The sequence below is a fragment of the Acipenser ruthenus genome, chromosome 5 (genome assembly GCF_902713425.1).
Source record: "Acipenser ruthenus chromosome 5, fAciRut3.2 maternal haplotype, whole genome shotgun sequence".
NCBI classification, from domain to species: Eukaryota; Metazoa; Chordata; class Actinopteri; order Acipenseriformes; family Acipenseridae; genus Acipenser; species Acipenser ruthenus.
In genome coordinates, this window is record NC_081193.1 from 12,162,849 (window position 1) to 12,188,340 (window position 25,492).

General features: G+C 40.2%; 1 protein-coding gene across 1 annotated transcript in view; it reads right to left on the reverse strand.

Annotated features, from left to right (window-relative positions):
* tnfrsf21 (tumor necrosis factor receptor superfamily, member 21) overlaps positions 1-25,026 on the reverse strand; it is a 38,149-nt gene extending 13,123 nt beyond the window's left edge. The window contains exons 1-4 of the mRNA XM_034921234.2: positions 24,629-25,026; positions 17,455-18,094; positions 13,284-13,796; positions 632-897 (exon numbers count right to left, since the gene is read on the reverse strand). Of these exons, the coding sequence (XP_034777125.1) occupies positions 632-897; positions 13,284-13,796; positions 17,455-18,094; positions 24,629-24,688 (1,479 nt within the window). The 5' untranslated portion in view covers positions 24,689-25,026. The remainder of the gene's footprint in view (positions 1-631; positions 898-13,283; positions 13,797-17,454; positions 18,095-24,628) is intronic.
* Positions 25,027-25,492: the final 466 nt, after the last annotated feature.

Below are 25,492 nucleotides of genomic sequence, written 5' to 3' on the forward strand. Positions count from 1 at the left end.
TAACACAAACATAGTTAAATCAAATTCTTGTTCTAAGAAAAATACTTAGTCCCATGATACAATCCCAGCTGTTTATTAATTAGTTATTATTTGCATCCACAGAAGCTGTTCTATTGATTTCTTCAAAGATAAATCCAATTTATGAAGTGGTGAAGACAGACTGACAGATTTTCTTGAACTAAGGCTTATCTGTACGTCAGACCAATATTAACGATAGAACAATGCACCATTAATATATAACCTTGTAGAAAAAAAGGACACAACCTTAGTGGAACGTTATTCAATACTGTATAATGCTCCAACACTGGACAGCGTTGAATGATCTCATATTGGAAACTATTTCACTTTTTATTTAATAATGATTTCTTTCACTAAAGTTAAATTTTGTGCACACTATACAAGTTTTGAAAGCTGCAACCTACTTAAGTTTTGTTGCAACCTACCTTTTCTTTCTTTTTAAGACATTAACAGGCAAACTCTATATTATTATACTGCATGTGTGCAAAAGCATTATACAATCAATAAAAGCTGGAACCAAGTTTCTTCTAATTCAGATAATCAACACCGAAATGGTATTCAAGAGTTTGTGTGTTACAATTTTCGAGAGAAAAAATCCATCTTCGAATCTTACCTGAGGATTATCCTCCATCACCCCCCGAATCTTCTCCACTACATCGTTGCGCCTGTGCCTTCGTAGAGCATTGATGAGTTTAGCAAGATTGGCATCTTGGTCTCTTATAGTCCAGTGCTGTAAAGCTGCATACGCTCTCTCGTGATCTGCCTTGTACCCATTAGAGAAAGCTGCCACCTCCCTCTCTGTTGCATTGGCTAGAGACTGGTACATATCTATCCACTGGCTACCAATCTGTGCTGACACCAGTTTAAGGATGTCTACACCTGCAAAAATAAAAACATGTTTAAATGGGATTAAGCTGGCATGTTTAATTGTGTTACATATTGTACATTTGGTTTTTAATGTAATGTGTGTGTGTGTGTGTATATATATATATATATATATATATATATATATATATATATATATATGTTTGTGTGTGTGTGTGTGTGAGAGAGAGAGAGAGAGAGAGAGAGAGAGAGAGAGAATAAAAAGTATTGTGATAGTACAAACTTGAAATGAGCCCTCCTGACATCCATTGTAATACATTTTCCATACTGCAAAGCATGTGCTTTATAAAGGTGTGTTGCAGGTACAGAGGTAACGAGGTAAAGAGCTGACTGACTGCCAATATGGACTGGTTACTGGGTACCAGATGGGGGGGTAGGGGGGTATGAGTGTTTGCGTCATTTCCGTGACATTGGGCCTTTCCATGCCAACTGTGGGTAATGTCCATAGGAAACAGAAGACAACAGGTTGTGACAATGCTGAAAATAGGACAGGCAGCCCAGAATTATTGACAGATTGGGCCACGTATGACTGTGTTGTCCCAACAGTGAAACGTGGTGGCTAGAGTTTAATGGTTTGGGGCTGTTTTTCATCATATGGACTGGGTCCTTTGGTTTAGTGAAGGAAAGGATGAATGCCTCATCCTATATACACATTTTAATCAACACTGCACTACTGGCTTTGATGCAACACTACGTCTACCAGCATGACAATGCGCCTTGTTAGAAATTGGTTTGAGGACAACAGCCCTGACTGAAACCCAAGTGAACCACTCTGGGATGTCTTGGAACACCGCCTGAGGGCTAGAGTCAACAGACCACGATCCACTACTGACCTGGCAGGTGCTCTGATAGAGGAATGGTGCAACATTACACCCGATGGCTACTAAAAGTACAGAGTGTTAGTGGCAGGGTCGGAGCATTCATTGTTGCCAAAGGCTGACCAACACCCTATCAGAAATTGAATAAACTGTTGTGAATTAATGATCTTGAATATTTTCTAACTGCAGTACAACATCGCATATCCGACCTCCTGTGGACTGGGGTATAGGCGGATATGTGAAAAAGTCGGATTTGCAAACATCTATAGAAAATGACATTCACACATGTATAAATAGGTTAGTGAACAAAAACAACACTCAAACTGCTTTAAACACAGGGAAATTCTTTGCTTTAAAAGTAAGCAAACGTAAACGAGATTAATTAGGCTACAATACACAGTGTTGCTATGCAGTTTACTATAAGCCATCTCCACGCAAAGCTTTAAAAAAAAAAAAAAAAAAAAAAAGGTAAATGTACAGTAACCTGCAACTGATGGCTTCTTTCTTAACTCTAGAAGTCCCTGCCTCCCTGGTTCTGCTTTCTTAATATCTCTGTCATGGTACTTTGCGCTCTTTCTTGATATTGCCAACAGCCGATAAGAAGCTTGGTTTAAACATTGCTTCGGCTATTTTAAACAAACGGCCCATAAGCATTGTGTTTATGAAGCTTGCTTTGTTTAATTCAAATGCATTTAAAAGCTACAACAACACGCTGCCAATATCTGCAACCGTGTGCATCATATAAACACATTGCACAAAGAGAGTAAAACACAAAGCTTTCTCAACTGGTGTATGGAAACGTCACTGCTACACACAGCTGACTGACACACGCACGCAGCCCGTCTCTCTTAAAGGGCAACGCACCAAAAGGCTTATTGTTGTAACGCTTTCTTTCTGTTTCCATCACGGACGCTGCACTTGCTGCCAATGCCATTACTGTCGTAGCATAATTTTAATATTTATTTATTTATTTATTTAGCAAGGCGGTTAATTGATCAGGGCGGTTATGTGATGGTCGGATATGCGATGTTCCACTGTATCCCAATACTGCTGGTGTGTCTATATATATATATATATTGTAAAAGATTCGCAACTCACACGGTTCGTTGCCCCTTTAAAAATAGACCCAATACACAGAAATTGATTTTTAAGTGCGTTGCACAGTTTTTAATAAACACAAAAATAAACAAAATACAAAAACAAACACCTAGCTCTTTACGAGCGCTAACTAAACAAACAGGAACCAAAACTATAAATCAGGACAGCTAAGCTGTTTACCTGGAACACAAAACAAAATCTTCACCACGAAACAAACCACACAGGTTTACACTACCTTTCTTTACCCGACTGCTCGGAAGCAGAGCACCTATCCTGCTTCCTTCTCTCTCAGTAGCCGCGAGCAAACTAACTCTTTCTCTTAAGTACCCTGCACCTGGTCCTAATTTACAATTGTTTCCAGGTGCCGGGAATAACTAAGCAATAAAATAATTAACAAAACCAATTAAACAATAAAGCAATACAATCAAACAAAACAAACCCACACATTTTACTGCGGGGATGACTCCAATCCCATCCCCACTGTGTTACACATCCTCCCCCCCAAGTGTGCAACACTGACTGGCCATTCCAAGGCCACCCCCTCCCCTAAAGCATAACCACCCACCCTCGAGTCCACAAAGTTCCACCTTCTCCCGATCCTTCGGGTGGGCTTGAGGATGGGTGGAGTCCTCCGGCGCTTCAGGGTAGGGACCATGATCCGGCGAGGAGGGACCCAAACGGCTTGCTAGGGGCGACCGACGCGTAGGCCGGTACCCTGGACGGTGCAGCAACAGGCAGAGGTGTGAGCCACGGGACCGGCGCAACGACCTCTGAGACTCCAGGGGGAACACAGCGGGAGGAAGGGGGAACGCCAGTGACGTCACACGACCGCGTCGTGACGTCTGAGGTTTCAGGGGGAGCGGAGCAAGGGACCAGGTGAGCAACTGTGCCTGGTGGTGCCCCGACCTGGGCACTAGGTCGAGCACAGGGAGGTCCATGCATTCCGGCATGGTGTCCACGAGCATGGAGCAAGGGACCGTACCCACCAGCGCCGGACTGCTTTGCTGGGGTGGAGGTCGGGGTTGTGGTGGTGCTGGGCACTTTAGCTCCTCTTCCTCATTCAGCTGCAGCCCCTGCTGCAGCTCAGGCAGCTCCTCCCCCTCTGGCTCGGGCGGCGGCAGCTCCTCCCCTCTGGGCTCTGGAAGCGGCGGCTCCTCCCCTCTGGGCTCTGGAAGCGGCGGCTCCTCCCCTCTGGGCTCTGGAAGCGGCGGCTCCTCCCCTCTGGGCTCTGGAAGCGGCGGCTCCTCCCCTCTGGGCTCTGGAAGCGGCGGCTCCTCCCCTCTGGGCTCTGAGGCTGGAGTCAGCGGGGCTCCTCTCGCTTGCTCCCACCTTTGGAACAACAGCTCCAGTTCGGTCGGCTCCCGCACTTGTCTCTTCAGCGGGGCCAACCCCAGCTCTCTCTCCCATCTCTCATTTTGCTCTTTTTGAGCGGCTGTATTTTTATTGATCTTCTCGATCAGTTCTTTAAAATCCATTTTCTGGGTCTCTAGGGGCGCCCACACACGCTGTCACCAAATGTAAAAGATTCGCAACTCACACGGTTCGTTGCCCCTTTAAAAATAGACCCAATACACAGAAATTGATTTTTAAGTGCGTTGCACAGTTTTTAATAAACACAAAAATAAACGAAATACAAAAACAAACACCTAGCTCTTTACGAGCGCTAACTAAACAAACAGGAACCAAAACTATAAATCAGGACAGCTAAGCTGTTTACCTGGAACACAAAACAAAATCTTCACCACGAAACAAACCACACAGGTTTACACTACCTTTCTTTACCCGACTGCTCGGAAGCAGAGCACCTATCCTGCTTCCTTCTCTCTCAGCAGCCGCGAGCAAACTAACTCTTTCTCTTAAGTACCCTGCACCTGGTCCTAATTTACAATTGTTTCCAGGTGCCGGGAATAACTAAGCAATAAAATAATTAACAAAACCAATTAAACAATAAAGCAATACAATCAAACAAAACAAACCCACACATTTTACTGCGGGGATGACTCCAATCCCATCCCCACTGTGTTACAATATACACACAGTTTTTATTGAAATTTACGCAGTTTAATGTCTCAATGTACTCTGAAATTAAAGCATAGAACAAATAAACAATTGGAGATAAAAAAAGAAATCATGGAATCGTTTTGTTTAACAAAATTTAATCTAAATTTTTGACTCAAAGTAGCCACCTTTTGCTGATATAACAGCCGAACACACTCGTGGCATTCTTTCTACAATGGAAATCAAATATTGTTCGGAAAGTTCTTCCCAACACTGTTGCAGAAGTTCCCACAAATGTGTTGCACTTGTAGGTTGCTTTGCTTTCACCCTTCTGTCCAGTTCATCCCAAACCAGCTCGATGGGGTTTAAGTCTGGAGACTGTGCTGGCCATTCCATGATTTGAAGCCTACCGTCTTGTTCTTTTCTTCTAAGGTAGTTCTGACATAGCCTGGAGGTATGTTTATCTTGCTGTAGGATGAACCCCTGACCAACTAGGCGTATACCAGAGGGTATTGCATGGCGCTGCAAAATGCTGTGGTAGCAGTTTTGGTTCAGGGTGCCACTCACTCTGTGCAAGTCGCCGACTCTGGATCCAGCAAAAGAGCCCCAGACCATCACGCTTCCTCCTCCATGTTTGACAGTTGGTGTCACACAATGGGGAACCATCCTTTCGCCTACTCGACGGCGTACAAAAACCCTGCGTGATGAACCGAAGATTTCAAATTTTGATTCATCGGTCCATAAGACTTCCAGTCTTCAGTAGTCCACTGGCGGTGCTTCATGGCCCAGGCAAGCCTCTTTTTCTTATTTTGCCATCTTAGCAATGGCTTTCTTACTGCCACTCGACCTGTCAAACCTGCAGCTCGAAGTCTTCTCTTCACAGTTGAAACTGAGACTTGCTTACTTCGACCAGTGTTAAGCTGTGCTTGAAGCTGTTGTCCTGTGAGCCGCCTATCACGCAAGCTGTTGACTCTCAGAAACTTGTCTTCTGATTCTGTTGTGGCTTTGGATCTGCCAGACCTCTTCCTGTCAGAGTTTCCTCCAGTTTCCAAGTGCCTTTTGATGGTGTAGGAAACTGTACTCACTGACACTTTGACTTTCTTTTCAATTTCTCTAAAGGAAAGACCTACACTTTTAAGGGTTATAATGGTCTGTCTGTCTTCCTTTGTTAATTGCCTTTTTCTCGCCATTATGAGAGCAATATACTACTTCCTGCAGTACAATACTGTCCAAATAATGCTTAAGAGGGTGTAGTAACACAGTCTGTTCCAACACTGCTTTTATACAGACAGAGGGTTTGTAAGTAATCAACAAAAGTTGGGACACCTGTAGGAATTGTTAGCATCAACTTTCAAGGCTTAATTTACTTCCATTGCTATAGAACAGCTGTAAGTTGTTAACCCATTACTTGTTCCCTGAAAAAGGCCTTTTCATATAGCTCTGAAATGTACATTATTTTTCAGTTTTTGGTAACCTAAACTTTTTTTTTTTAACCTCTGGCAGTTTACCGCTTACCTTTGTACCATTTCAGGTTATTCACTGGACTGCTTAAATTTCAATAAAAACTGGAAAAATGGGGGTGTTCTAAAACTTTTGACCGGTAGTGTATATACTGTATATATATACAGACACACACACACCAGTATATATTCCTCTGGAGACCCCTTCCATACCATCCCTTTAATAGATCATCAATTCTGGTCAGAAGAAACAAGGCTGACATTGCCATGGGCTCAATGTCTGCCAACGTTTGCTCCTAATAATGAGCAGTCAGCCGTGCAGTAAGTTACAAAGGACAAATGTCTTGTGGTACAATGAAAAATCCATAAATTATACCAGAAACTTGTATACAGTAGACTCTGATCATATAAATGGCTCTTTGTCCTCGAACCCTGTAGTAGCTGTCCACGTAGGAGCCCTTATGCTCAAAAAACAATGATCTTGGAGCTTCTTTCAGCATTACAACAGTATAATTAAGCCATGTCTATCTATTGTAGATTAGAATATAATATGGGTTCCTAGCACATGTTTTAAATACATTTTGATATTAATGAAACTGCTTTAGACTGTCGTAGGCCTTTATTATTCAGGTTGGTGAAGTAATCTTTAATGCTCGCAGCACAATTACAATATGTAGCACAATTACACTGTGTTGCTAAGCAGATGCAGAGATTAATCCCAGGAACGTATTTCTCAGAATTCAGTGATTTAATTTAGGTTCAAACACTTTCTTTTCCACACAGGGCACTTGTTAAACAGAATACTCCATGAATGTTTATTTCATTCGTGAGGATGGCCAACCCAGTCTTGACGAGACACAGACCCAGTCTTTATTAATAAACAGTTATAAAAATATGTTTTAGTATAATGCAGAAAACAAGCCCAACTCTGCTTCACTGTAAAAATGAACTGCTCATTGATGTTGTTAAAAACACAGAATTTCTGTTTGTTTTCTTGCTTAGATGTTTGGATTCCAGTTTCTACAAAATCCTAAAAGGCTTATAACTGACAGTCTTGTTGGCTAGATGTTGGGGGAATAAAACTGGTATTTACAGATTTTTATTATTAACCGTTTGCCTAAAACACCCCCAAAACCCACCCGCTATATAGATCTATGAGCATCATCATGATTTCCATGAACACATTGGCGAGTGGCCGTTTTAGTTTGCTGGTTTAACTGGCTTACCTACCGGTACCTACAGATTATTTATAAGCAACCTTTCAAATTCAGCTACACATACACATCACTATCAAAGCTGATGTAAAAAAATGAAAACATTTTTATATTTAGGGATATACAACAGCTTGTAAGAGCTGGTAAGCCCCAGCTATTTCAGTAGAATAATGATGTAGCCATAAGCCAATCAACAATCATTTAATAATCAAAATGTGGCGAGTTTGTAAATAATTAACTACTCAAATGTTGCACTGTGGCAAGGATTTTCCGTGGCACATTTACTGGCTTGCTAGCTTCACCCATCTGTTCTTTTAGTTGCTTGTGCATGGTGATTTTAATCCTCCTTAATGCAGAATAATCCTTGGTTTGAAACCAGCTACAACAGGTCCGAGTTGTTGTGAAGCAGGCTTTGTATGAAATGACAGCAACACAAGGGAATCCTCAATCCATGTGTTACTGGAGCAGCTCCCAGAGCTGTACTGTAATGTTTCTTTATAGGCTGAGCGAGGCAATATCTGCGGGTAATTTACTTATTTGTTTGAGTACTCAGGTTACAGTACACAATACATTTAAACCAGTATTAAGTATTTAAAGCTAAAGTCCCTTATATTGAAGGTGTCAAAGCCATTGTGAAAAATACAGCAGTGCAGTTGATTTACTGATGTGACCACACACAAGAATAAGTGTGTTCTCCTGCAATTAGGAGTCCAAAATGAAAAAGGTAAGAAAAAGATAAGAGCCCCAAAGTCAAGTCAGGTATTTAGCATACCTGTATTCCTCTTAAAAAGTACATGCATCCTTGTGGTTTATGTAGCATCTCACCCCTTGGGTGGGCATTACATTCTCATATCACACACTATCCCATGCATTATTCTCTGTATCTTTACCATTGCAAGGAAAATATGTAAATGCAATAACTGAAAGACACTCCAGCTTTAAAAAGCTTTACAATGGGAATATGACAACCATCATATTATTAATCAATAACTCAGTGATTGAAATTATCTTAATGATGCCCTTTATCTTAGTTAGTTATTTTTCAATAAATCTATAACTGTACCCAAGACATCAACTGGGTGCGAATGCAAATACTAGAACATTTATATCTTCTACTGTGTTAAACTAGATATAGTACAAACATTTTAAAAATGACTCTCCAACTAGGTGAACAAAAGACAAAATCATACTCCATGGTGCAGCGTAGGACAGTGTCCCTCACCCACTGGGAGGTCTTGAAACAAAATCACAAGCCAACCTACTATTGCATGTGGTGACTTCAGTGCATTGTGCCATTGCATCCATCAGGTACAGTGTGTCCTTTTGCTTTGTTATTCAAATTATTTCCTGTTTATACTTTTAAAATCTAGATTTTTGTCACTAGTTTTTTCAGAACTGAAGAAAACACTAGCAAAATCAAGAACTGAATTGCTCCTATTCAAACTCTTACCTGCCTTCAAAACTTGGGCCAGTAGATTTAAATTCCTCAGGCATTAATGGCTCTTTGATTCTGTGAAATAGTAGGTCACCATGACTTACAGTACATTCATTTACAGTAAACTTAATCAGACCTTTGCTAATCACAACACACACAGGGGTATCCTATAGCAGATATCCTCAGACAAGTTAAATTGTTGGTCACAGACTAACTCTTTTTCTCTGCACATTTCTTTGTGTGTACAGTATGTTTCCCAGGGCACCAATGAAAATGATATGTATTCAACCAAGATCTTTCCTATTTAAAATGTTTTTACTGAATGAACACTTGCCACAGTTAGTTTTCAGATTAGGGAGCTGCAACTAAGATTAATCTTTAGTTTTTGGGATGTAACTGACAAACAACACAGTCATACAGGAAACATGTGTACTCATTTAGACTACCAGATGGCTCTTGTTTGAGGGTTTGTATTGATTTAAAAACATAATGGGAAATCAAGGATTACCCTAACATTGTCTTCTGAAATACTTGGTACTTTGTGTAAGCTGAAGTAGTAAGCAGTATAAACTGAAATGACGATATATGGTAAGCATATATGGCAAGTAAGTCCTGCATAAGAATTAGCCAGGTAGGATTTTTTTCTAAAACATCCTGTTCTAGTCACACACACACAGTTCAAGGCTACAAGAACATTATTTTTCATGCAAAAAATAAACCAGTGCAACTGCATTGCATTACATTTTTTGCATTGTTATTATATCTGTATAGACAATTGTCACAAAGACGGCTGGAGTGTGTGGCGTCAGACCAGAAAGGAATACACAGACAGACGGTTGTGATGAGTAATGCTGAGTGCAATGGTGGCACTCAGCGTTTATCAAACGAAAATAAAAGGTTTAAACAGACAGAACAGAAAACACAGGACACGGCACTCTACGCCAAAATAAATAGACAAACAAAACGTACTAAACACTTAAACGGTGCACGGAGAGACAAACAAACACGGTGAGTACAAACACTTATAGATTATTTCACTTTAACGTTTCCCCTTCTCTTTCTCACCCGTTCTCCACTCTCGAACACCCAACCCCGAGTGAGTGCTACGTGTCTCAATATATACTGTTGTGCTGGGATTCAATTACTAATTAATTATTCACTTGAATCCCAGCACGTGAATTCATTACGTGCAACCCCGTGCTCACATATTATATACTTTAAATGCACGTGCAGTGATGTGCAATCCCGTGCCTAAATACAAATCTACAATTTAAATCACACGTGAAACACAGACCCGTTTATATCCTGTGTACCAATCTCTATACACCAACATTTAACACACCACACGCAACATACAACACATAACACACAAATGCACACAGGGGTGGGGCACATTGCCACATATACCCCCCCTTGTGCGCAGCACACATGGCCTCAACGGCCACCTCCCCCCTTAAAAACCCAGCAGTCCAGGACAAAGTCTCGGGCTGGGAAGGGAGGCTTCTGTTGGCCCATGGCTGGCAATGCTGTCAGCACCCCTGCCAGTAGTGGCACGGCTGACAGCATGCTGGTCCACTCCTGCAGCGAAATTGCTGCGGGGGATGCTGGTCTCCTGACCTCTCCCCCTTCCTTCGTAGCCGGTAGCTCCCCTTGGTGGGGCTCCGACCACAGTACTGCCGGCAGCGAAGAAGCTGCAGTGGGAGCAGGTCTCCGGACCTCCCCCACGATCTCTGGCAGCGAAACTGCTGCTGGGGTTGGTGGTCTCCAGACCTCCTCCCCCTTCTTCATGGCCGACAGCTCCCCTTTCTGGGGCTCCGGCCACCGTACTCCCTGTGGTGGAGGTACGGGAAGCAGAGACAGCTCCTGCTGTTCTGCTTCTGGCAGTGGCGGAGGCAGAGGCAGCTCCTGCTCCTCTGCTCCTGGCAGTGGTGGTGGCGGAGGCAGAGGCAGCTCCTGCTCCTCTGCTCCTAGTGGAGGAAGCGGTGGGGGTGGCGGAGGCAGAGGCGGCTCCTGCTGCTCTGCTCCTTGCGGTGGTGGTGGCGGAGGCAGAGGGAGCTCCTGCTCCTCTGCTCCTGGCGGTGGTGGAGGCAGAGGCAGCTCCGGCTCCTCTGCTCCTAGTGGAGGAAGCGGTGGAGGTGGCGGAGGCAGAGGCAGCTCCTGCTGCTCTGCTCCTTGCGGTGGAGGCAGAGGCCATGGGGCTGATGCTGGCCACTCAGAGGGAGGCTGTGGCGGTGCTGGCTCCCTCTGCTGTGGCGGCTGGGCTGGTGTGCGCCGTGCTCCCTTCAGCAGCATAAATAGAGGCTGCTGGGGGACACCAGCATCCTGCCCTTCTCCCCCCTAGAAAAATTCAGGGTGTTGAGCCTGTAACTCCTCCCCTTCTGGCTCTTGGGACGGCAGCGATGGCTCCTCCCCCTTTAGCTCTCGGGATGGCAGCAGCAGGTGAACCAACAGGCATGCTTCCTCTGCTGGTGGACACTGGGACAGCAGGCCTTGTTCCTCTGCTGGTGTAGATGGGGACAGCAGGCATTGTTCTTCTGCTGGTGGAGGTGGAACCAGCAGGCATTCTCCCTCTGCTGGCAGCTTGGGCCCTAGGGCTGTGGAAGCACGACTTCCCCCTCTTGGGCTGTGGATGCACCGACTCCCCCCTCTTTGGGCTGTGGACGCACCGACTCCTCCCTTTTGGGCTGTGGACGCACCGACTCTGGAGACCCTGCTACCTGGGCTGCTGTTCCACTTATAGCTGCCTCCAGGTAGCTGAGGACCAACTCCACACCTTCCTCCCAGGTGCTTAGGGTGTGTTCCCTCTCATAGGCCTCCCATCGCTCCCTGTCTATCAGCCACAGGATCCGAGTGGCTATGGGCATAGACTGGGCCTCCAGCCCAGCATTGTCCAGGATCCAGTCCCGTAGTTTCCTGGCGTCTTCTGCCATTGTCATTTTTTTTATTTATTTTTTATTTTTTTAACACAAAAACCCCTCTCCTGGTCTGATGCTTGGAGGCGCTGTTATCCCACGCAGGACACCACGTGTCACAAAGACGGCTGGAGTGGGTGGCGTCAGACCAGAAAGGAATACACAGACAGACGGTTGTGATGAGTAATGCTGAGTGCAATGGTGGCACTCAGCGTTTATTAAACGAAAATAAAAGGTTTAAACAGACAGAACAGAAAACACAGGACACGGCACTCTACGCCAAAATAAATAGACAAACAAAACGTACTAAACACTTAACAAATGGTGCACGGAGAGACAAACAAACACGGTGAGTACAAACACTTATAGATTATTTCACTTTACTTTAACGTTTCCCCTTCTCTTTCTCACCCGTTCTCCACTCTCGAACACCCAACCCCGAGTGAGTGCTACGTGTCTCAATATATACTGTTGTGCTGGGATTCAATTACTAATTAATTATTCACTTGAATCCCAGCACGTGAATTCATTACGTGCAACCCCGTGCTCACATATTATATACTTTAAATGCACGTGCAGTGATGTGCAATCCCGTGCCTAAATACAAATCTGCAATTTAAATCACACGTGAAACACAGACCCGTTTATATCCCGTGTACCAATCTCTATACACCAACATTTAACACACCACACGCAACATACAACACATAACACACAAATGCACACAGGGGCGGGGCACATTGCCACAACAATAAATACAATTTGAATGCTTATTTTATTCCCAAAATCATATTTAGCATCTGTTCAATACAAATCCACCATTGTCATTTTCCTGAATAAATGTAATTATGCTAGACTAAAATGTGTTTAATCATTTTGGTGTGCTATATGTGTAAGCAGTTATTTTTATTACAATATTAGGATGACAGAACCAGGCAACTTAAAGAAATGTCACTGTTTACAGCTCACTGTTCTACAGTTCATGTATTTGAACAATTATGAACTTGACTGATGGAGTTCAAACACAGACCTGGAATAAGCTGGTTTAAACTGCATACTGTTGACACTCTCATAACCGGATATCTGAAACTGAAATCAGGAGCTTACCCCTGGAGCACTTTAATTTCACTGTAACCCAGTAACTTCAACCTGCGACACTCTCCAGAGAAAGTAATGAGCACACACTGTATGGCTGCTTGATAACAAAAGCTAAATACTTAATTAAGGTACATTGTATAATTAAAGTATTTATACTCTGTCAGTGTACTCAGTTCTGGGCCTGAGTACCACAGCTGAATGTATTAAGGAGAGGTTTGCAAAATTGTAGGTGTGTGTATATATATATATATATATATATATATATATATATATATATATATATATATATATATATATATATATATATATATATTTTTTTTTTATTTTTTTTTTTTTTTTTTACTAACCTTGTCCATTGGAATAGTATATCCACTTCTCTTTATTCCGAGTGGGAGTACTTGGCTTTTTCTGGATCGCATTTTCCACAATACTGCTTGGGTCCTGCTTGGGCCCCCTCTTTAGCACCCTTGAGCTTTTCTTGACGCTACAGACCACAATCACCACCAGCATCAGCAGCAGGAAAAGGACTATCATCCAGGGCAAGTGCTCATTAATGTCAAAATGCTTGTGCGAGCTTGGTCTCGGGGATCCCCTTCTTGTAGGTTTGAAGCCTGGGCCGTGCACCACAATGTCCTCCACTGTTTCCATTACAGGCTGCAGCTTGGTGATGGACAGGTGGCTGTGGTGCTCCTGGTGTTGGTTGTGGTGGCTTGGCGGTGGTTTTGTTCCTCTATAGTGCTCTGTGGCTGCAGAAGCCCCACTGTTATTTGGTGCGGTGCCATTCGTTTTGTGAAGTGGTTTTGTTACCATGCTGATCCAAGTCGGTTTTATAGCACTAGCATGAGCACCCGCTGTTGAATCTGAAATAGAAAAAAAAAAGATTTCATTTTTTTATGCAGTCCAATTAAGGAATTAAACTGGCATAGTCCTTTTTTCTTTTTTTATAAATTTAGTCGTTGCCAATTATTTTTATTATTTTTCTCCCAATTTAGAATGGCCAATTATATTTAGTGCCCGGCCAAACTACAGGGGTCGCTGGTGCGCGGTGAGCCGAGGACACCCTGGCCAACCTAACCCTCCCTCCCCCCGGGCGACGCTTGGCCAATTGAGCGCCGCCCCCTGGGAGCTCCCGGCCTCGGTCGGCAAAGGAATAGCCTGGACTCGAACTCGCGACGTCCAGACTATAGAGCACATCCTGCACTCTACACAAGTGCTTTTACTGGATGCGCCACTCGGGAGCCCCTGGCATAGTCCTTTTAAGAATTGAGGAGTGCTGGGACACACCCCAGCTTTAATTAATTTAAAAACAAACACTTGACAAGCTTGTACGAATGACTTGACAGATTTACATGGCAAGGTAAGGCTTGGTTTTGCTTGATTTGTTTTAACCCTTTGCGGCCCATTTATTAATCACGCGTCTGGCACTTCAGGTCTAATTAATTTTTACACGCGCAGTTAATTTTAGACGCGCTGTTTAAAAGTATTTTTTTCCACAGTCAAACGGGTTTAAATGGCCCTGCATATCAACAAAGCACTCACTAGGCATCTCCAGCCCCACCCCACCCTTTCGTTCACTATAGCTTTCACCTATGTAAGAAATAAATAATAATAATAATAATAATAGTAGTACATACCGATCGATCATCTCCTGATCACTCGTTTTATCACCAAACTTCTCAATAATGCGATCCAAGTCATTATTTTATTACTATAACATCTCAAAAAAGCTCTGCAAATGTCCGTGTTCTCTGTGCGCTGATTTCGTCAGCCAGCTTGTTTACTTACGACCGCCCCGTTATCTGATACCAGATACCATGTATGACAAATCATGAGATACGCCTTTTTTTTTTTTTTCCCCCCCCCGACTTGTCTCGGCTCCTGACGCTCCCACTCGGCAATTGAATGGTTTTCTCAGCTTTTTCCGGAGAAAAAACGACTAGAAACCCGTTTTTTGCGTTGCTATAATGATGTCGGACCCAGTCCAACAAAGGACCTGTGAGGAATAATTGCAATGTTGGACCCAGTCCGACAATGGACCGCAAAGGGTTAAAACGTTTTTATTTGGTTGTAGACAGAAATTGAGACGACATATTGTTTTTTATTAGAATTTTAAATGTACTAGGTAGATTTCTCAAACAAATAAATACTGGTGTTTTGTAATTTTAATCAATGCGTTTATGAATGTGTGTATAATCAACTTCTTGCACGTGCACTTTATGTGAAATTAATTGTTTGGGATTTGCAAGAGGTCACTATTGTTTTTTCCTTTTTTTGTATTCTTTTTCTTTCCATTGCCTTTGTTTTTAATTTGCGCAATATCAAGGCTTGTATTGTCTTCACAGTAGCATGTATGTTATGGTTAGCTTACTGAAGACAGCATACTAAACTCTCTCACCATGAACTACAGTTGTACCCCTGATGCAACATACCTTTCTGAGAAAAAGCAGCTGATGAAACCTCCTGGATTTTCTCTGCTAATGATGAACTTGTTTTCAACACTGCTGTAGGTGAAAGTGCGCACGAAGTACCACAAATCGTGTGTTGAGCAGTATGAGCCCTGCACATTACTATACCGGACGAGGCAAAGAGGACACATGCAATCATCTTCACACAAGGCCACCTGGAAGGGTTTTCTGTACTCACAGGTTGTCTCTGAACTGTATTAGCTCTTCCTAAGCTGTCTGGCCTGTGTGACAATACTTCTCAGCAGGCAGGGATACCACAGCTCCACTGGAGGCTTGCTTAATTTGAGCAGAAGCTTCACCGAAAAATTAGACCTAGTTTCAAGGCATGCAGAATAGCTAATGTCAATTGCCCATGCTTAGTTTAAACAGTATTTGAATACCTGTGTTGGCTGTATGTGGAGTCATTTCTTGTAATGGAAGTCCTTGCAAAGTTTCATCCGAAACCAGCAAGAAGTTTCCATGACACTGTATGACATTTTAAATGTCCATACAAGTTTCATCACCACTGGATGAGTGGTTCTCAACATATGGTTCAAAAATATTTCAACAAGCTCCAATTATCCGCCCTCCCTTGACCTACTTCTATGCTACAGTATTTCTGTATGGCCAGCTGAACTCGTCCTTTGTTTTTTTTATCACTCCCTTGCTCTTATTTCACATTGTTTTGTTCTGATAGCTGTTTTATATTTTATTTTGTTGTAGGTGTGTATTTATGAAAATGTTAAATGAAATACACAGATTAAAAAAAAAAAAAATACATGCTTTAGTACGAATATAAATATGTAAAATGCATTTGGTTCCTTTACTGTATCATTGTGGGTTTTTTTGTTAGTGACAATGGTTAAATGTTTAACTTGGCTAAACTATTAACAACCTAGTCTATTTTAATAATATAAAACAGCATTGAATCAAAATATTTCTATTATTGAAATGTAAATTAGTTCTGTTTATTAACTTCTGCTAAATTATTAACTTTCTTCATACAATATGCCTCCTTTCCTTAAACCACCCTATTCTCAGAACACTATCCAACATTATAAAAAAAAATAATAATTGGGGCCGTCACTTCACCTATTTCTTATCATAATTGTATTTATTCAATAGAAATGCATTCTAGAACACCACATTTAAGAGTCAAACCTGGTGCAAGCGTTTGCAGTTCCACCATGTGTATTGTGTACACACAAATCAAAATAAACTCTGTCATTAAACCAAACACACACCTCCCTTCATCTTTTTCAATTTTCCATGCAGTTGTTTTATACCAACAAATGTTGTCATCCTTAGGAAACCTATATATCGTTCCAGCTAGGCACTCAAAGTAGCATATTGTGCATATTATTATTGATTTTTTTCTTTCCAGTGACTACCAGACCTGGGGTGAATTATAAGTATAATTACAATTGTAACTACAGCAGAATTGTTTGCTGAAATTGCAATTACAATTGCAGTGCTATTGTGTTCAATTACAATTCAATTATGCTGCAATAATTACAATTACACTACAAAGTAACATTTAAACAACTTAACACGTTAACTAAATAACCAAGCAATAATCACAGGTCAAACAAATGAGCCTACCAAAAGTGGTTACAATTTCAAGAACAATGATTGAATGACAAACACAGGCGTAAGTGAACTATAAAATCAATAATTTCAATGATAATTGACCCCCAGGTCTGGTGATCACCAATGGCTTAAAAGTGAATGTTCTGGAAGTTCAAAAAAGTTCTAATGCAATGCAAAATACTGCAGCACTGTTTAAAATCAAATGTTTTACTTATTCCCGTTTTATTTTCAACAGAAATTCTGATGTTCATACAGCTGATGTTCTAATTTAAAATTACAGTACCTGGAGTGATGCATGTATTGTTATCCAGGAGGATTTTTTTGGTAGACAGCTACCTGCTACATACGATACTGCCTCAAACGATGGCAATAATTATTTTAGCAATCGTACAACATAATATAGCCTAGGTAGTTTTAGCAATATTTTACCTCTAGCAAAAGTATTTCACTCTTTTTTTTTTATCTAACCTCTTGTGCAACTTACCATTTTTTTCAGAAAAGGCAACTGATGAAACCTTGTGGATTTCCTCAGCCAGTGTTGTAGAAGAAAGTGCATATGAAGTACCACAGGTATTGTCAGATTCTCTAGTTCCCAGTGTGATGACGACAAGACCCTGTGCAGAGCAGTTTGTATGGGTCCTGCACCTCAGTACACTGGAAGGCACATCAGAAAAAGTCCCCCGAGAGCACTGTCTACACTTGACATCTTCCAACTCGCTTCCCTTCTTCCTGACGCCCCAGCCTTTGGGGCACTCCGTGTGGTGTTTGCAGGTGTCTTGATCGATATAGAAGCCAGGTGGACAAACACACTCACGGTCGTACAAGGCAGTGCAAGTTGTTTTCTCAATCATGGGTGCTTTGCAGGGTTTCCTGCATTGGTGACATCGTTCAATTCCATTTTCATGTTTAGTGTAGGTCCCGTTCCGACATGGGCTGCACTCCCTCAAGTTGGTTTCTGTGCAGTGCCTGGAAATGTGGGTCCCAGCAGGACATTTGTCACATGTCAGCTCCTCCCCAGTTGTCTGGTCTGTGTGATGATATTTTCCAGCAGGGAGGGACACTACAGCTTCATTGGAGGCTTGCTCAATCTGAGCGGAAACGTTACCAATAAACACAAAGAAAAGCTGAAAGCAAAACACATACATAGTCATCAAATGTTGCACAGTTACAGTCTCCAGACATAGACAGGTATCTGAACTTCAACACCTGCACAAGCAGCCTCAAATCCAACTGCTTGGTTGTACATTTACTGTGAAATTGAATGTGTATACAATAAAACTTATATAAAAATAAACACTTTACAAGACATTTTAAAGCCAAAAACTACACTGTACCTACCACCCTTTTAAAAGCCGACTACAAGAAGTTTAGGCTGTAATTTAATTTTATTTTACTGTGTGTCCAGGACATATGGGTAGATTCTGACATTTAAAACAAATAAACGGACTTAACTGAGACATTAAGCCGATGGATATCAGGATTTTAAAAAAGGGTAATTCCATATCAACTCAATCACAGCCGTTGCCCGACTGTCTCAGATTTTGCTAGAAAATTCACCTGGGAGTTTTCGGGTCTGATGACTTCAGAAATGCTAATAGTTTTTTTTTTTTATTTCCCCTTCGAGCTGTGACCTGGCAAAGGTCAACCTAAGGTGAAAAAGTGACCCTTACCACATGACTACTCAGCTTAGACGCTACCATCATGTGTAGAACCTCATTTGACTCGTAATGAATAGGGCTTTTGAGAAAAAAAAATACCAGGAGCACATAACTCACTTTTGGCAAGTTACCAGACCAGGAGCAAGAGACAAGTTTTATTCAATCTTCAGCCCACCCCTTTACCCTGTAGGGGATGCGGGTCCTAAAATGTTAATATTGCTATAAGAACCTTAGGGACCGCTCTTCCAACACTTTTGGTTTCAAGTCACTCCACTTGCCATTAACTCCTTCTGAAATTTGAATTTTTGGTATTTCTACCAAGTTTAGACCGAAATAACTCACGTGGGGGGGCTCCAAAAAATCACCCAAAGATATTGGATAATGTATTTTTGGCAGATTTTTGAAGTTGCATTTGTCATGCATTCGAGCATTACTTATGGCCATAAAGTACCACATAGTCCTAACCGAACTGGGGTTATTCTTCAATTGTGCATTGTCTGGGGTTAGACCTAGAGTAAAAAGTGACAGGGTGGCACTAGCTTGGAGATGAGAGGTTATGAACTTGCATGTGGAACAGATTTCTTTGTTCAGTGACACATTTGAAACCACAAAAACCTCACTTAGGTGTATTTTAAAAACTACACACTTATAGAAAACACAAAAAAATAGATTACCATGGTAAACTTAAGGAACTGATAAGCATTTCTGAACTCAGCGGGCCCGAGTTGAATTTTTCTAGCAAAATCTGAGACGATCGGGCAACAAAATGCCCCTTTTCTGGTTGAGTTGGTATGGAATGACCCAAAATGCCTCTGTTTATTCATACTGTGATAAAACAGTATACATCTCTTCCAGCTCCAGTATTTCAGTTAACATATCATAAAAGAACAACATCCTTAAGCAATGTTGATCACCACAGTTGTACCCACAAACCTGACAAATTCAAGAATCTAGGCTGGTTCTCCAGATTCAGTTAAACTTGAACTGCTTGGGTTTTCCTTTCTAAAGCAATTGTCTAGCAGGAACTCAACTCGGTTGCACATGAATGGCGATTAAACAAAGTTGGCCCTTCACATCGGACTGCCATCTGATCAGCAGTTGTAAAGTGGAGAAGTGGAGGAGACTGGACTGCTTAACAAATGGGTTTATTGTGTGGTTGGGAACCGAGGGAATAACAATGCTCAGGTTACAGTTTAAACCGTATTGCATGCAATTGTATTATTTGATCATTACTGCACAAAAAAGTATGTTACTTTAGGATTTCAATTAACTAAGCCAGTTGTGATAAAGCATGAAGACACAGGGGTACAGAACCTTGTTTTCAGGTCTTATTACATGAAGTGAACACAACAGCAACCTGTCCAAGCTCCTATCGAGGGCAAATCCCAGTTTATCACCATTCTGTATCAGCTGCAGATCAAGTTAAATGTGTGAGCTCTGCCTAACCCCACTAAGTTGATGATTATTGGCACTGTCAAGACACTTGCTGCTGACCAGAAACTGGAAAGGTAATACAATGTTGTCAACATCAGTCGCAAGACATTTGAACAGTAGCAAGTAGTTTGATCAATAACAATAGCAAGAGTTAAACCACTCCTTTTTTTGTATCATCAGCTTTTGCTCTTTCTTTGCAGAACCATATACTATTAAATTATGTTTTTTCTTCTAATTATTTATTGCTTTATTTATTACAATTTTTTTACATTTAAAAATATGTAAAATAAACATTTTATTTTGGCAAAATGCAATTTTTTTTTTTTTCTGGCCTTGAAATCTGCCCAGACAGTGTTGCAAATGCCAGTGTGTAGCAGATGCAACAGAACACCTGCATATGCAAGACACTCCAGAATGACAAGGCGTTTCTGATTGCCTTCTCATACAAGCTAGGCAATTTGTATTTGACAAGGAAAGTTAGGACCTTAGTTATTACTAATAACTTCATCTCAATAAACGTGTGCCTTCTTTTAAAAGGCAATGAACATTCAGGATAAAAAAATAAATACAAAAATGGCTAATGACATTAAACATTGTGGTGCAAATACAAACTTAAAAAGTAGCCTATGTTTTTTAGATTCCTATAAAGCAATTTTCTCTTTGCAAGCTTTGCAAGTTTGTTTGCTTTAGTAAACAAACAAAAACATCTTCTTAATAACAGTGTTCTAATGCCAAAGTAAAACATTCACTGCCTTTATCAAGAACAATTATTTTTTGCTTATATACCAAAAATGTAAATGGTGAGCACTAGAGAGGTATTAATTGAAACTGTATATTAATGGTTAAAAATGTAGTATTTTAGCATTCACTAGAAAGTTCTATGGAGTACTGTCCCTTACAGATGAACTGAAAGTAAAATACTGGGGTGTGCCAAATTGAGGAGTCGTACCAAAAGGGTGATGGGATGATTGGCTGCAGTGACTCCTCCAAACTCTAGATGGCAGTGCAAAGAAAAAAACATACCAGAAAAGAGAGTAGACCCAAATAGTATTAATAATCTCCCTTTAACACTAGAACCGCCACAGCATTCATTTTGACGGTTTTCAAATTGAAACTCTGCGTGTCTGATAGTTATGTAGTTGTCCGTCTATGACTTTTCCTAAATACATGTATTAAATACCCTGACAGCGTTTGAAAGGCAGGATCACGAAAATAAGGAAGTTATAATCCCGCCCACCTAGAACTGCCAAAGCAGTCATTTTGACTGCCTTTTACAATACATGTTTTTATTGTTAATATAACCTACAATATTCTATTTTTTTAAATATATTCAAGCCTGTTGTTATCTCTGTTGCACTTGGCAGCCATCAATTCCTTCATTTTGTAGAAGAAATGCACTGGGGAAAATATCAGTAGGAGAGACTTCATCTTGAAGCTAGCCACAGTGCTTTGGCAGAAACATTTCAATCAGAAAACTGTAAAGCAGCAGGCTGCAGCAACTCAACCTGGATTCTGTGCTGCACCAAGTGACACAAGAGAAAACATATGTTACTTTTGTTTTAAATTTAAAAATAATTTCGTTTTCATAGTTTTATATGTACATATACCTGTTTACACACTAGTTTATTTTGAAATGTTTATTTTATTACAGTTTTTCATTTTTTGAAGTGGTGTTTTATATGTGGCAAGTTAGAAAATAAACCCTTTTATGTTTAATTGTTCATTTAAATACAGTGTTTTGGCTGTGCAGATGTTTGATATGACGTGCTTAAATAAAACTTTTGAGTTGTATCCGATAGTATGTCTTTCATTTTAATACTGATGTTGTTTAAAATGTAACTGTCATAATGACCACTGGAGTATAAACGCAACCCCAGCGGTTCTAGTGTTAAAGGAAAGATGGCTTTTAAAATACACATTTTAAACTTTTTTGTAGTGCCATCTATGCGTTTTTTTTTTACATTTCACCAAAATTTGCAATTCTGTTTAAATCCTCCCTAAATAACTGTAATATAGCTTAATATCCTGTGAACAAGTCTCTCCTCTAACTGCAATCTCATTTTAAATCTTGCAAGCAGATTCCAATAGAAATGTAGGAATGTGCTGCCACTCAGTAGCTGAGGTGGGTTTAGAGTAATCAGATCGAATCAATCAGTGCATTTACATGAGCATAAGAATTCCGATATTTTTCGGAAAAATAATTCCGATATCAAAAGTCATGAGTTTTCAGAAAATGTATCGGAATATTCCGAAAGTCGGTTTTCAGAAAACAGCACCTAGAAATTTCTGATTAAATTCCGAAAACTAACAAAATGTATGTCATGTAAACACACTTTTTCGGAAAACTTATTCCGATAGCCTACTGCACATGTGCAAACTTTGACCTTCAACCTTCACTCTACGTTTGGTTTTAGAAAACAGAGAAAATAATAATAATCTGTAGTCAGTCTGCATGCATCCATTTGTCTAGTTAGGGATAAAGTAATACATTTGTTAAAGTCTGTATGTATTTGCTAATACCCCATACTGAAGCAGCAAATGTTTTCCAGTTTTAAAATGACGTGATAATTTAAAATAATGTCTGCAAAAGAAACTGGTAATATAGAACAGGATGAACTGTTGGAAAGGCTGACTGCACATTGTGGGGAATCTGAATAGAGGTATAGGATAATAATCTTTGAATTTAAGACGTGACGCTTCGATAAAGCACTATATTGGATTGGTCTCCATTCTATCGCAGAAATGTCTGGTCTTCAAATCATACTTGGGCTACTACAGTACTTTGCATGCGAAAATATCCTGCGTTTTCCGAAAACTTCAATCCATGTATACAGTTGAATTCTAATTAGATTTTCTATCGTTAATCATGTAAACACAGAAAAGCGACATTTTAAGAAAATGATTTTTCTGATTCAGTTTTCCAAAAACAGTAGTTTTCGGAAAATGCTTTGTCATGTAAACGTACTGACAGATAGATACTGGGCAGCAGTGTGGAGTAGTGGTTAGGGCTCTGGACTCTTGACCGGAGGGTTGTGGGTTCAATCCCCAGTGGGGGACACTGCTGTTGTACCCTTGAGCAAGGTACTTTACCTAGATTGCTCCAGTAATAACCCAACTGTAAAAATGGGTAATTGTATGTAAAAATAATGTGATATATGTGAAATAATGTGATATGTTGTAAGAATTGTAAGTCGCCCTGGATAAGGGCGTCTGCTAAGAAATAAATAATAATAAAATAATAATAATACAAATCAGGAAGGAGGGACATTGCCCAACTGCACTGGGAAATGTCGTTTTTTTTAATTTTTTTAATGGGAAAGGGGTGAAATCAATGTGAATTGAGTAACTATTTCAAGTGTTTTTCCAGTGTTTATTGGCTATACACCAATTTTCTTTTTCTTTTTTTGTATCGGGGGTATTTTATTATTATTATTATTATTATTATTATTATTATTATTATTATTATTATTATTATTTATTTCTTAGCAGATGCCCTTATCCAGGGCAACTTACAATTGTTACAAGATATCACATAATTTTTACATACAATTACCCATTTATACAGTTGGGTTTTTACTGGAGCAATCTAGGTAAAGTACCTTGCTCAAGGGTACAGCAGCAGTGTCCCCCACCTGGGATTTAACCCACAACCTTCCGGTCAAGAGTCCAGAGCCCTAACCACTACTCCACACTGCTTGGTTAAACCAAAGTTGAGAGGTCACAGTAGCAAAAAAGGTGCTAGAAATGTGAAATGGACAAAAAAAAGCTAATTTAAATTAAATAAACCTTTTGTTTCTAGTAATATATTGGAAGATATGCATTTTGCTGAAACAATCTGAAGGACTGGGTAAGGAGCAGCCTACCTGCACTTAAAGAACTTGCAAAAGAGAATAAAGGGATTTTAGTGTTTAAATGCACTTTGAAAATATCTTCCAAACAACTTGAATTAAAGTTGCAGCTTGAAGAAAATAATTATTCGATGTTAATATTGTCATTTTCTAAAGGTGCAAAATAATGAAAAATATCGCATTATATGAAAAACATTAACACCCCACTTAGTTTTTTAACACATTGTTGATAAAGTGAATTTGCTGTTACATGGGTTACTGAAATGGACCTGACGCCTTTCTTTATGACTTTCTATTGTACTTGCCAAGGCACCTAGGAGTCCAAATGTCTCACACAGTAACATATCTTCCTTCTTCAATATACCACTAAATTGTTAGATGTGTTACATTCATCTGTAATGCTTTACATTGTTTGTACCTTGTGTTCAGCCAATCGCCTCTCTGTAGCACCAAGTACATCTCTCTCTCTATTAGCATTACACTATAAACAAAATAAACATACTACAGATATATATATATATATATATATATATATATATATATATATATATATATATATACACACACACACACACACACACAAATATACGGTACCCGTCTGCAATTTAACATTGGCCCCGTCTAGGGTAAATGCAGAAAAATAGGTTCTGTCTCTTTAAATCGTTGAAAAAAACACTGGAAACCAGCAGAAAAAAAGGGTCAAACAATAGATACTCACCGTCAGACTCATTAAAATTTTTGCCATTATTCCCAGTTTTTGAATAACTAATAAACGCATCAAAATTAGCCCATTTCTACAGTTGTGCTAATAATACCTTTCCTGGCTTTGATTTGAGGCGCATCCTTTTGCCCGCAACAACAGAGTACCCCCGTTATTGTATACTATTTTTTTAAAACTGACATTTCTTCCAACGGCAGTTTTTCAAAGTCAATGTCGCGAAGTGGACTGGCTTTAGATAGTAAGGAATGAGAGCTTGGTTTTGGTAGCCGGACGGTCTAATTCCCATAGCTATGCCTGATTAAAAAGTGAAATTTTGCTTGTGTATTTTTCCAGGTTTCGAGACTGAAGACTGGGTTCTGTCTCTCTCTCTCTCTCTCCTCTTTCTCTGCAGCAAAGCATTGAGCATTAAACTGGGTGGATAGCCACTCACGTCACTGATGAAATTCAAAACGGTGAATACTGCCACTCAGTGGATGCTGTACGAAGCTGCAATTTAAATGAAGGGAGATCACGGAGAAAAAGTGTACGCAACTTTTGTTTAAAAATAAATATAAATTATATATACTAAGATAAACACCTGACTGTACACATTACTTTTGTGTATGTGTGTGTGTGTATATCTATCTATCTATCTATCTATCTATCTATCTATATATATCTATCTATCTATATATATATATATATATATATATATATATATATATATATATATATATATATATATATATATATATATACAGTGCCTTGCAAAAGTATTCAGACCCCTGACCAATTCTTTCATATTACTGAATTACAAATGGTACATTGAAATTTCATTATGTTTGATATTTTATTTTAAAACACTGAAACTCAAAATCAATT